The sequence below is a fragment of the Coregonus clupeaformis genome, chromosome 36, assembly GCF_020615455.1.
Source record: "Coregonus clupeaformis isolate EN_2021a chromosome 36, ASM2061545v1, whole genome shotgun sequence".
NCBI lineage: Eukaryota > Metazoa > Chordata > Actinopteri > Salmoniformes > Salmonidae > Coregonus > Coregonus clupeaformis.
In genome coordinates, this window is record NC_059227.1 from 14,957,746 (window position 1) to 14,970,962 (window position 13,217).

At 42.2% G+C, this 13,217-nt stretch overlaps 1 protein-coding gene across 16 annotated transcripts in view; it reads left to right on the top strand.

Moving 5' to 3' along the window:
• Positions 1-1,398: 1,398 nt before the first annotated feature.
• The window catches only part of LOC121552334 (neurexin-3b), a 436,890-nt gene continuing 425,071 nt past the window's right edge, over positions 1,399-13,217 (top strand). For 9 of the 16 annotated variants that reach the window (XM_041865166.2, XM_041865168.2, XM_041865175.2 and 6 more), the window contains exons 1-2: positions 1,409-1,632; positions 8,466-9,634. In XM_041865166.2, the coding sequence (XP_041721100.1) occupies positions 8,938-9,634 (697 nt within the window). In that variant the 5' untranslated portion in view covers positions 1,409-1,632; positions 8,466-8,937. Of the gene's footprint in view, positions 1,633-3,070; positions 3,190-8,465; positions 9,635-13,217 lie in introns of those variants that run through there. The other 7 variants (XM_041865181.2, XM_041865182.2, XM_045211270.1 and 4 more) reach the window with 3 other exon arrangements.

The window sequence follows — 13,217 nt, forward strand, 5'->3', positions numbered from 1 at the left end:
AATGATTAGGATGGCTACGGTGATGAGGGATGACTAGGCTAGCCTGCTGCTCTTTCACGGTGTAAAATATTTATGTGATTTCCACAGTAAAATGAGCAGTTCGATTTCCAGGTCAAGGAAATCATTGTATCTCATGAAATGTTCAGGTGGAGGATCTTTAAACCTGTTTGTTCAATGTACTGTAATTGATTTGTCTTTTTTTATGAAGAAAGAGAAGACACAACTGTTATATCTGACAAAGGGTCCTTGAGGCTGTAGTGCTGTCATGAACAGTGCTCCACATTATGAACATGTTTATATAATCACTGCCCAGACGTGTGTGTGTGTGTGTGTGTGTGTGTGTGTTTGTGTGTGTTTGTGCATGTGTGTGTGTGTATACACATGCTATTACCCCATGCTATTCTATTATTTATCAGGGGAGTTACTGTCTCCCTCCCTCTCCCCTCCCTCCATCCCGCTCTCTCCCCCCCCTCTCTCATTAGAAATAGCTACTGATCTTTTCATTATATCTGTACATTGTTTAGCCACCTAAACCTACCTCATATGTCACTACACCAGATTAGCTTTGATCTCAGCCCTACAAAACAGGGCTACCCTATAGGACTGGCAAGGGCCAGGACGCATTTTAGAGCAAAACCATCAGCTTGCATTGCCAAGTAAGAGTGGCAACAGCATCATTATAGTATAACCTTAGGCCTACCTTGGCATGATATAAACTTTACATTTAATTCAGTAATAATAGCCTATTGTAATGTAGGTCAATTGATGACTTTGTCCTGGTCAGGTTTGTTGATAAGCTGGGCCAAAAGGAGGACTACCAAAGGTAACAAATATCTACCATAAGTGACTCATAAGCTATTTAAAATGTGTCACCCATCAGCAGTCGTGACTCGTGAAACATCCAAGCTGCCCGTCTCTGTTTATCACTTCAGCACCATGGACAGCGTCACTGCATTCAGATTCGAGAGAGTTCCCCACACTAGGCAATTGTACCGTTTCATTGCATGACAACTGCAAAACAAGTCAAGTTTTCACTTTCCCAATTTCTTATTTAGAATACTAATCCCCGAGAGGGCCAGCACAAGTAGCCTCTCCTAGTAGGGGAATTAGGCTTATAATGAAATGTGGCTCATAATGAGAATCACAACGACTGGCAAATAACCACAAAACAACTCAAAACAAATAGGCTACAACATTCCGATAGCTCAGCACGCTGCAATTAGGCTTGCTTGGCCTGAGGGCCAAACTTTCCCTCCTTTCAGTCGTCTTTCCTACGTCTTTAAATTGCGTGTGTTGGGGAGTGAGTAGCGGGGACGTGAGAGTGGGTGAGAGTCCAGTGCGAGCCCATCAGTTGCGCTGAGTAGAGCGAACCGCTCTGGGATAAGCGCGTTCACAGAGAGAGAGAGCCAGGCTCGAGCCGGGGACAGAGATAGAGAGAGGACTGCTGTTCTGTTCAGCACTAGGCTACTGCGCCGCGCGCTTCACTGTTAATAACCTTTTCATCCCCTCAGCATCACCATCAGCATCACGAGCCTATACTGGATGTGCTAAAACCAAAGAGCGTTTTGCTGTATATGGGACTTTGTTTTGGATTATTGTGATATTGTTTGGATCTACTTTACAGAAATAAAGGTAAGAATCGTTGTTTTCTCTCTCTCTCTCTCTCTCTCTCTCTCTCTCTCTCTCTCTCTCTCTCTCTCTCTCTCTCTCTCTCTCTCTCTCTCTATATATATATATATATATATATATATATATATGAGCGGGTCTGTTCTTTATTATATTGAGTTTAGCCGGTAAAAATACTAAAGTAGCCTAGGCTATGGCTTTTAACACGGTGTGGGGTTGATTTTGTAATTATTCACAAGCTTATTTTTGGATGACACATTTATTTTGCATGGACGATTTTTGGAAAAGATCATGTGTCCACACAAAACACAAACTCGTTAATTAGGCTAATATGGCATTTGAAACAAAAAACTTGTGGATAAGGTCAAGGCATATTATTAGGCTACACATAGCTCGTCAAGCTGAGGAGCGAAATGCATGCATTGAAAAGTTTCGGTTCATTAAACTGCTGTAAAAGGGTAATTCCGCCAATTCTGTGCCTTTTGAGAAGTGTAAAAAACTTTTGATTCCACGTAATTTTAACATTCTGTCATAAAGAGCACATGTTCAACTTAACAAAAAAAAACACGTTCTCAAGAGGTTAAATAAAAAATAAAAACCATAGTAAGTGCCCATTAAGTGCCAAATAAAGTAACATGGTTGACCATAACAGGGTTGACGATTTCTTCTTAAATCAGCCATAAATCCCCTTGTGCCATGGGGAATGGAAGCTTGTTGTGTGCAACAGGGAGTGGCAATTCAATGCAAGTTTCACCCAAAAATGTAATTGTTAAAACATTTCAAGCCTGTCTATCTACCGGGTTGACGTGGTATGGTTAGACCCTCTCAGTTTTCCACCACAAAACACCAGAAAATTGTCAAAAAGAGTAGAACCAGATCACCTGCTTTTACTCAATTTTTTTTAAAGGAACAGTTTCTCCATATTAAAACGAGAGTTCAGTTCACTTAATAGGATTGACCATAAAATGAGGGACATATGTAAATGAATCACTAATCACATGAAATAAATAATACTCTTCAGAAATGACTTTGTCAAAGCAAGAAAATAATGAGGGCTTTACAATGATGGTGAAACTTGGAGACATTTTTGGATTAACTGGGTTAAAATCTTCCTAGAAATGCAAGGTTGAAGGAGGGACATTAAAATGCTGAATTTTGGCACTTCAGCAAGCATTTATTGAATTATCCATGTGGTCTATATTAAAGAGCACTTCATTTAATATAACATGAATAAAAATGCAATATTGTTGCACAATTTCTATTTAAAATATCAAATGGACGAAAAAGGCACTCTTTTTTTGGAATGACCCATAAATGCGCTCCACACATTGCGCCGAGCATTCAGGGACTAGTCATCTGAATTACATGGAATTACATGGGAAAAGCGTAATATTAACTATTTCGACGATTTCATAAACCCCTCTGTAATCTTGCAATTATGTTCCAAAACACGAAGGAACGAACCCAAATCATCTAACGACTCATCCGTCATATCCTCACATCCTCCAGACTGCCCTCGTGCATGGAGCGGGAGAAAAGCTCAAGGAGAGACAGCATCACGAAGTAGGTTACGTTTTACTGAATCTCTGTTTAAATGATCTGTCTTTGCGCCTTCTTTAAAATATTTTATTTTAAATGATAGGAATAGTTTATTATGGTAGCAGATATGACCTAGTCTAAGAATTCAACTTTTCTAAACCAGGCATGTGGCCGGGGCATCCTAGCAGGCTGTTTTGTGTAAGATTTAGGCTACATATTTATATTTCAAGGCAACCCTTCAAACTGATGTTTAAAACATGTGGATTGTCACACGTTTTAGTCAGGAATGTAGGCCTATATTTGAATTGAAATAGCTCATGTGGACCATAAACACTGTAAGAGTCAAACTACGAGCACTCATTTAGCCTATATTACATTATTTTCTGTAGGTAATGACAGAAAATTCCAAAGCTGAAAAGTGTGCTTGACACGTTGTGCATTTCGAAGCAGCGGTGTGGAGCTCCATCGCGTGTCAAAGTCTGTTTGGCGTGATTTTATGCGAAATTAAACCGACCCTTCAATGAGAGAGAATCTCCGTGCAGAGTGAATGTGACAGATAAAGAACGCAGCGGGAGGGAGTCAGAGAGAGTAGAGTTCAGCTCACACGGACTGCGAGATACATTACGGCCGGTCGAGTCGTCGACAGAAACCGTTGTCAATATACTGTATCTCCAACAATTAAGACAAATTAATCATTTATGTCAAGTCAATGTCTATACTGTAACGGTTTCGCGTGCCACTGCCGTTAAATAATTAAGCGTATTTGTAACGGGAAATATAGGGTTTATAGGGTTATGCGTAATGCATTCGTTTTAGCTTCAACAGCAATTACAGACCTAATAACAAAATAACTTAGACCAATACAGAGGAGCTAAGCCAACCGTTTATTATAATGGAGTCCCTGAATCTGTAATATAACCCCTGAAACATTGTTTTAATTCAAGAGAAGGACACCTGATCCGAAAGCATTATGCACACAATAACTGGTCTAATCCTGATGGACTGGAGCAGGTATAGGGAGAAGCAGCACGGGCAATGTTCATAGAAAGGCTAGCTGGATATCAGGTTTCATTGAGACCATGGCCCCTTATTATTACCATGACTTCTGAATGGCAACCCTAGTACCTTATTAGCTGATACTAGGTCTTTGTCCAAAATGGCACCCTCTTCCCTACATAGTGCACTACTTTTGACCAGAGCCCTATGTAGGGAGGGAATAGGGTGGCATCTGGGATGCACACTAAGCCTACTGCACATATCTCTCATTATGGGAGTAATAACATGGGCGTATCAATGGGTCAGAGGTCACTACACCCTTCCAGGCCCTTTAACCTCTCTAGGCCTACTATCCCCAAATGGATTTACCTTTAGACAGTGATAATTACTAGGCCTACGACTTCTGAATGGCAACCCTAACTAGTACCTTACCAGCTGATAAATAAATAAATATGATAAATATATACCCAAGCATGATGGTTGTGAATGTCTCTGTACCAAATTGCACCATATTCCCTATATAGTGCACTACTTTTGATGAAGGCTCATAAGGCTCCGGTCAAAAGTACTTTACTGTGTAGGGAATAGGGTGTCATTTGGGACGCATACAAAAAGAGAGAGGAGGTCCAGGCCTAGCATGGTGGTTGTCAATGAGAGCCACCGCATTGTATTAACATAGGGTATCAGTTACCAAAACTCAATAGCAGGCTGGCTGCTCTCTGCAGATAGATTAACTATTCAGAACAGGCAGGTGGTGATTAAAGGGCCTATTGTGTGTCAGAGTACATTGCTCTGGTATCGTCATGATTGGACTAGGCTTTTGTCTGGGGCTCGAGAGACCATGGCCAGGCCAATACAACTACAAGGGCAGAAGGCTGGTTGAGGACACATGTATGCCTACTTTCCTGTATGTATAAGGTTAAAGATACAATATACAAATTGTTAATTAAGTATTAAAAATTAAAAACGGAAATACCTTATTTACATAACTATTCAGACCCTTTGCTATGAGACTCAAAATTGAGCTCCGGTGCATCCTGTTTCCATTGATTATCCTTGAGGTGTTTCTACAACATTATTGGAGTCCACCTGTGGTAAATTAAATTGATTGGACATGATTTGGAAAGGCACACACCTGTCTATATACAGTTGAAGTCAGAAGTTGACATACACCTTAGCCAAATACATTTAAACTCAGTTTTTCACAATTCCTGACATTTAATCCTAGTAAAAATTCCCTGTTTTAGGTCAGTTAGGATCACCACTTTATTTAAGAATGTGAAATGTCAGAATAATACTAGAGAGAATGATTTATTTCAGCTTTTATTTCTTTCATCACATTCCCAGTTGGTCAGAAGTTTACATACACTCAATTAGTATTTGATAGCATTGCCTTTCATTTGTTTAACTTGGGTCAAATGTTTTGGGTAGCGTTCCACAAGCTTCCCACAATAAGTTGGGTGAATTTTGGCCCATTCCTCCTGTCAGAGCTGGTGTTACTGAGTCAGGATTGTAGGCCTCCTTGCTCGCACACGCTTTTTCAGTTCTGCCCAAAAAAGTTCTATAAGAGTGAGGTCAGGACTTTGTGATGGCCACTCCAATACCTTGACTTTGTTGTCCTTAAGCCATTTTTCCACAACTTTGAAAGTATGCTTGGGGTCATTGTCCATTTGGAAGACCCATTTGCGACTAAGCTTTAACTTCCTGACTGATGTCTTGAGATGTTGCTTCAATATATCCACATAATTTTCCTTCCTCATGATGCCATCTATTTTGTGAAGTGCACCGGAACCTCCTGCAGCAAAGCACCCCCACAGCATGATGCTGCCACCCCCGTGCTTCACGATTGGGATGGTGTTCTTCGGCTTGCAAGGATTCCCCTTTTTCCTCCAAACATAACGATGGTCATTATGGGCAAACAGTTCTATTTTTGTTTCATCAGACCAGAGGACTTTCTCCAAAAAGTACGATCTTTGAAACACTGAGTTTGAAGGTAGGCCTTGAAATACATCCACAGGTACACCTCCAATTGACTCAAGACATGACATAATTTTCTGGAATTTTCCAAGCTGTTTAAAGCCACAGTCAGCTTAGTGTATGTAAACTTCTGACCCACTGGAATTGTGATAAAGTGAATTATAAGATAAATAATCTGTCTGTAAACAATTGTTGGAAAAATGACTTGTGTCATGCACAAAGTAGATGTCCTAAGCGACTTGCCAAAACTATAATTTGTTAACAGGAAATGTGTGGATTGGTTGAAAAACTAGTTTTAATGACTCCAACCTAAATGTATGTAAACTTCCGACTTCAACTGTAAGGTCCCACAGTTGACAGTGCATGTCAGAACAAAAACCAAGCCAAGAGGTCGAAGTAATTGTCCGTAGAGCTCCGAGACAGGATTGTGTCGAGGCACAGATCTGGGGAAGGGTATCAAAAAATGTCTGCATCATTGAAGGTCCCCAAGAACACAATGGCCTCCATCATTCTTAACTGGAAGAAGTTTGGATCCACCAAGACTCTTTCTAGAGCTGCCCGCCTGGCCAAAATGATCAATCGGGGGAGAAGGGCCTTGGTCAGGGAGGTGACCAAGAACCCGATGGTCACTCTGACAAAGCTCCAGTGTTCCTCTGTGGAGATGGGAGAACCTTCCAGAAGGACAACCATCTTTGCAGCACTCCACCAATCAGGCCTTTATGGTAGGGTGGCCAGACGGAAGCCACTCCTCAGTAAATGGCACGACAGCCCACTTAGAGTTTGCCAAAAGGCACCTAAAGGACTCTCTGACCATGAGAATCAAGATTCTCTGGTCTGACGAAACCAAGAATGAACACTCACGTCTGGAGGAAACCAGGCACAGCTCATCACCTGGCCAATACCATCCCTAAGGTGAAGCATGGTGGTGGCAGCATCATGCTGTGGGGATGTTTTTCAGCGGCAGGGACTGGGAGACTAGTCAGGATCGAGGGAAAGATGAACGGAGCAAAGTACAGAGAGATCCTTGATGAAAACCTGCTCCAGAGCGCTCAGGACCTCAGACTGGGGTGAAGGTTCTCCTTCCAACAGGACAACGAACCTAAGACAACGCGTCCTTGTGCAACAAGGAGTGGCTTCGGGACAAGTCTCTGAATGTCCTTGAGTGGCCCAGCCAGAGCTCGGACTTGAAACCGATCGAACATCTCTGGAGAGACCTGGAAATAGCTGTGCAGCAACGCTCCCCATCCAACATGACAGAGCTTGAGATGATCTGCAGAGAATAATGGGAGAACTCCCCAAATACAGTTGTGCCAAGCTTGTAGCGTCATACACAATAAGACTTGAGGCTGTAATCACTGCCAAAGGTGCTTCAACAAAGTACTGAGTAAAGGGTCTGAATACTTATGTAAATGTGTAATTTCCATTTTTTATTATGGGATATTATGTGTAGATTGATCAGGGGAAAAAAATATTGAATCAATTTTAGAATAATGCTGTAACATAACAAAATTTGGAAAAAGTGAAGAGATATGAATACTTTCCGAATGCACTGTATAATGCACAATGTCTCAGGAAAGACTGTCTGGGTTGGCAATACTCAGTATAGAAAACAGTCGGGCCCGCAACCTGCCCCTACAGGCCGTGGTGAAAACATTATTTTGCACACAAAAATGCATGGTCGCATACTGTAGTACTCTGTATATAATCTCTGTATATAATCATAAGTAATGTTAAAGCCCAAAGATCCAGTTGCTATTCAGATAAAACAAGTGATTGGTAGACCATATCCAGAACTGAAAGAAATGATGATCAACCTTTAATGTATGTTTATACTACTTATTACTTAATTACCACTGAGATGCGACAAAATCAGAGTTTTACAAACTAGGCTCCTCTCAAAAGTTGATTGCGGGACATAAAAGGCAGTAGTACTATCTATATATTTATGGGTTGTATAAGGGCAATTTTCTTGATGTTTGGAAGGTATACTTGTAAATCATTATATTTATGATGATTTGATGTGTTTTAAACCTTTATTTCTGGTAGCTATATTCAATTCAATATAACTTTATTTATCCCCTCAGGGGCAATTAGCCATTAGCCAATAGTCAATGAATGCTTTTGGTGAGCTGGTACTCTTAGGTGCGAGTAATGGTAGAATTCCTGTTGTTTTTCAGTTACAGCTCTGGTAGGCCTAAAGCTGGACTTAAACATTTAATGCTGATTTAGACTGTTATGTTGCTCTCTTTGTGGAACCTACAGTCAAATCATGTTTTTTGGTGAGCTGAGTAACTATACAGAATAATGATGGAATTTCTGTTTTACAGTTACAGGAAGTTCTGTAAGGCCTGAAAGTGGACTAGAACAGAACTACAGTACAGTACCATGGGGCGTGGCTACGGATCTGAACTCAAGATGGTCACCGTCTGTTTTAATCCTTGCAGTCGCCTCAAAGGAAACTCATCTGATGGGCCTCTGTATCACTGACAGAACACACTAAGGATCAGCATTATCGATCCTTAGGTAGGAATACGGATATTTACTCCATTGCCTCTCTACTCGGTTTGGAAGACTTGGATTTGATTGGAGGATTTTCGCCTTTTAATAGCCTCTGATCTATATCACAATCAAAAGGATATTGCTTCATCTTCTTAACTAAAACATTGTACGTGTGGGATATACAGTACATTAAATATATCAGTCTTTGAAACAAAAAACTACACCTGATGCTATTGTCAATCTAAGGATCTCTCCCTCTAACATTTAACCCCACAGTCTATCCTACATATTTTTTCTACAATGAATCCCTTTGGTCTCTCCCAGCGTGTTCTCCTGCTACTCAGTACTCTGCTGGGCCTGTGTCAGGGTCTGGAGTTCACAGGCTCCGAGGGTCAGTGGGCTCGGTATGTCCGCTGGGACGCCAGCACCAGAAGTGAGCTCACCTTCCAGTTCAAAACAGCCGCGTCCGACGCCCTGATCCTCTACTTTGACGATGGCGGCTACTGCGACTTCCTGCTCCTCACGGTAACGGACGGGAAGCTCCAGCTCTGCTTCAGTGTCGACTGCGCCGAGACCACGGTCACCTCAGACAAATCGGTCAACGACAGCCTCTGGCACTTTGCTACAGTCAGCCGACACAACCTCAGAACGATCCTAGCCCTGGATGGGCAGACCAAGGCGGACGAGGTTCGACCACAGCGCCAGTTCATGAAGATCGTCAGCGACCTCTTCCTCGGAGGTGTACCCGGAGACATCAGGACCTCGGCCATCACCCTGCCGACGGTTAGAGAGCTGCCACCGTTCAAAGGAGTTATCACAGACCTGAATTATGGAAACAAGGTTCCCACGCTGATCAACAGCCAGAAGGTGCGTCTGGAGATGATGGGTCTCTGTACAGAGAACCCGTGTGAGAACGGAGGCCACTGCTCCATGGCTGATGGAGAACCCTACTGTGAATGCTCCAAAACTGGATATACGGGACGGACCTGCAGCGAAGGTAAGATGATTCAGTCTTACCGACCAATGTCTTTGTTGAATGTAGATAGCAAGGTACAAATAATGAATGCTAAAAGTGTTTATACAATATTTTAATTTAATTAACTGACTGTTTTCTCAAAGGTTTTTCTACACTGTTCGTACAAGCAACTTTGTGTTTGAATCACAAGCATTTCGCTACACTCGCAATAACATCTGCTAACCATGTGTATGTGACCAATACATTTGATTTGATTTGATTTGAATGTACAAGAAAATGTCCACAGATTTAGCGCTAATAGAGAACCAGGACATCTCTGTGTGGGTGGTTCCTCTTTCACAGTTTATTTAAAATTAACTGTATGTTGTATGTGGGAGTTATATTGGAAGTGACATACCAGGATATACCCTCTCGGCTTTCCATTATTACCTTTATGAGAAATCTGTACAGGGATGCAATATTGTTTGATAAGAGTCATATTACAATGTTCAGTTCTTTTTCTTCCCATTAAATATATTCAGCTCCTGCAAGTGTTACAGGGGCCAGAAGGTACAAAACGGTTTGAATAATAAGGAACAGCTTTATCTTTCTCCTCTTCGTCACTTATGCCAAGGCTGTCTCTGCTATGTATCTTATTGAAATGTAGTACTCTGACGAAGCTCATAGTAAATTCCTACTTTAGTCCTTAGTTCTGCCTTCATGAGACAGGAAACTACCATATCTCTCACACAACATCACGTCCTTCCTCTTCTTCATTGGTTTGGGGTGTTATTGGTGACTGTGTGACTACAGACCCCTGATGACTGAGTTTGATTAACTGCTGACCCACTTCCTGTTCCTGCCTGGTTAGGTCACTTTCTGGCTGGTTAGGCCAGAGTGACGTGGTTGAAGGATGACGCGACTCCATCTTGAAATGCAGGGGATGAATGCACACTGAGTACTCCATTTGTGGCTCGTTACCTTATACTGCAGCTCTTTTTCCCATTTTGGGTTCTCAGATAGGGTTTGCAGTTGTGTCATAATTATTTTAAGGGTTTCATGCTATGGATAGCGCAAACATTTATTTTTTCTTTTGGATACTAGCTAGTTACTCCACTCCACTGCTATGCTTAGCATTCCAAAACACAAGATACTGTATGTCTTAGCATTGTTCAGAAAGCCATACAACATGTCCGCTGCACTGTGGTCAGGCTCAGTGACTGGTCGTTATCCTTTAGCCTGGTTCCATTCTCTCTCAGCCACTGTCTAACAATTAGGAGAGGAGAAGAGATACATCAGTCGTTTGAGAGCATCTCTCAGGCTGACACAAAACTGCCATGGGAGCGATAACATTCTTGTGCTAAAACAACTGAGATTTAATAGGTTGCTTGTGATTCAGGACGACGGTTGAATAGAGGGCCATGTCGCCGCCGCAGGGCAGTGCTTCTAATTTACAACGCATCACTCCTATTGGTGGAGAGGACAAATGCCACTAGACAGGAGCACAGCACTGAGAGCCCTCTCCTGCTGTGTTAACTGGACCAGCCCCCTGTGTCCAGCACGCACACAGCTTTCCAGTCTCTCTCGCTCTCTCTCTCTCTCTCTCTCTCTCTCGCTCTCTCTCTCTCTTTCTCTCTCTCTCTCTCTCTCTCTCTCTCTCTCTCTCTCTCTCTCTCTCTCTCTCTCTCTGTCTCTCTCTCTCTCTCTCTCTCTCTCTCTCTCTCTCTCTCTCTCTCTCTCTCTCTCTCTCTCTCTCTCTCTCTCTCTCTCTCTCTCTCTCTCTCTCTCTCTCTCTCTCTCTCTCTCTCTCTCTCTCTCTCTCTCTCTCTCTCTCTCTCTCTCTCTCTCTTTCTCTCTCTCTCTCTCTGTCTCTCCCACCCCTCCATATCTCTCCCTCCGATTAATTGATGTGGCTGAATGTTGGTTACGCCGCAGAGATGCTGAAGCATAATTAGGAGGATAATGAGAGCAGAAATGGCTAATTTGACCAGGAAACGTTGGGACAAATGCCACACTAAATTCAAACTGACATCTGCAATCGACAACGCCTTATGGGGAGTTCTTATTGTTACAGTGTGTCTACAACTGCTAAAGCAATGTTTTTTCTTCAGACACTCTTGCACTGCATAACAGTACAGAGAGCATATTTTGCCCACATTGCTAATCATCACCATCAGCACATGAGACATTAGAGACCCCACTGTTCTTAGGTCTGTAGTGTCTGTGAGGCTGACTGAGGATTTTGATGCTGCATCATGTGTTACGCTAATGAGTAATGGGTGCAATCTATTGGACCTGTAAGTGTTTACTGTGTGTGTGTGTGTGTGTGTGTGTGTGTGTGTGTGTGTGTGTGTGTGTGTGTGTGTGTGTGTGTGTGTAAGGCAGGCTGACTGCATGGCTAAAGACACACACACACACACACACACACACACACACACACACACACACACACACACACACACACACAGCTATAGTTAGAGTTATCCTAGAGGGCCCTGGAGCAGGCTTCATACAGCAGGCAGATGGCAGGGCCCACTAGGCCTAAGAAGCATTTAGCATTTAGACTGGGATGGGCTATATGACGTATGCTCAGCTCATAGTTTTCACAGTTGTTAACTTCAACCTAGCCTGCTTATAGGCCATGTATACAATGTACAGTATAGTCAAATTCAGTGTTTAGCGTTTGAATGTGTACATGAACAAAACAAAAGTAAACTAAACTAATCAAGTGACAATGGGTTAGTTTAGCCTATAGCATAGCAGCTGAAACAAGATGATTGGGTTTAGCCTAGCCTAGCTGAAGCATCTTCATCAGGCCTCAGCCCCACAGGATGACTAGGTTAGCCCTAGCTAGCTGAACCATCATCAGCAGCACCATTAACATCAAAGCCTGCCCTATGCCCCATAGGACAACTAGGTTAGCCTAGCTGTATCTAGCATAAGCTTAATTAGCAACTAGCAATCATGACTAGGTTAGCTTAGCTACCTGAGACTTTAGCTGAATTTCTTTTAAACATTTTAGTCATTTAGCAGACACTCCTATCCAGAGCGACTTACAGTTAGTGAGTGCATACATAATTTTTTATAAAGTGAGGGAAAATTGTATTTGATCCCCTGGGGATTTTGTATGTTTGCCCACTAACAAAGAAATTATCAGTCTATAATTTTAATGGTGGGTTTATTTGAACAGTGAGAGACAGAATAACAACAACAAAAATCCAGACAAACACATGTAAAAAATGTTATAAATTGATTTGCATTTTAATGAGGGAAATGAGTATTTGACCCCCTCTCAATCAAAAAGATTTCTGGCTACCAGGTGTCTTTTATACAGGTAACGAGCTGAGATTAGGAGCACACTCTTAAAGGAAATGCTCCTAATCTCAGTTTGTTACCTGTATAAAAGACACCTGTCCACAGAAGCAATCAATCAATCAGATTCCAAACTCTCCACCATGGCCAAGACCAAAGAGCTCTCCAAGGATGTCAGGCAAGGCTGGAATGGGCTACAAGACCATCACCAAGCAGCTTGGTGAGAAGGTGACAACAGTTGGTGCGATTATTCGCAAATGGAAGAAAAATAACTGTCAATCTCCCTCGGCCTGGGGCTCCATGCAAGATCTCA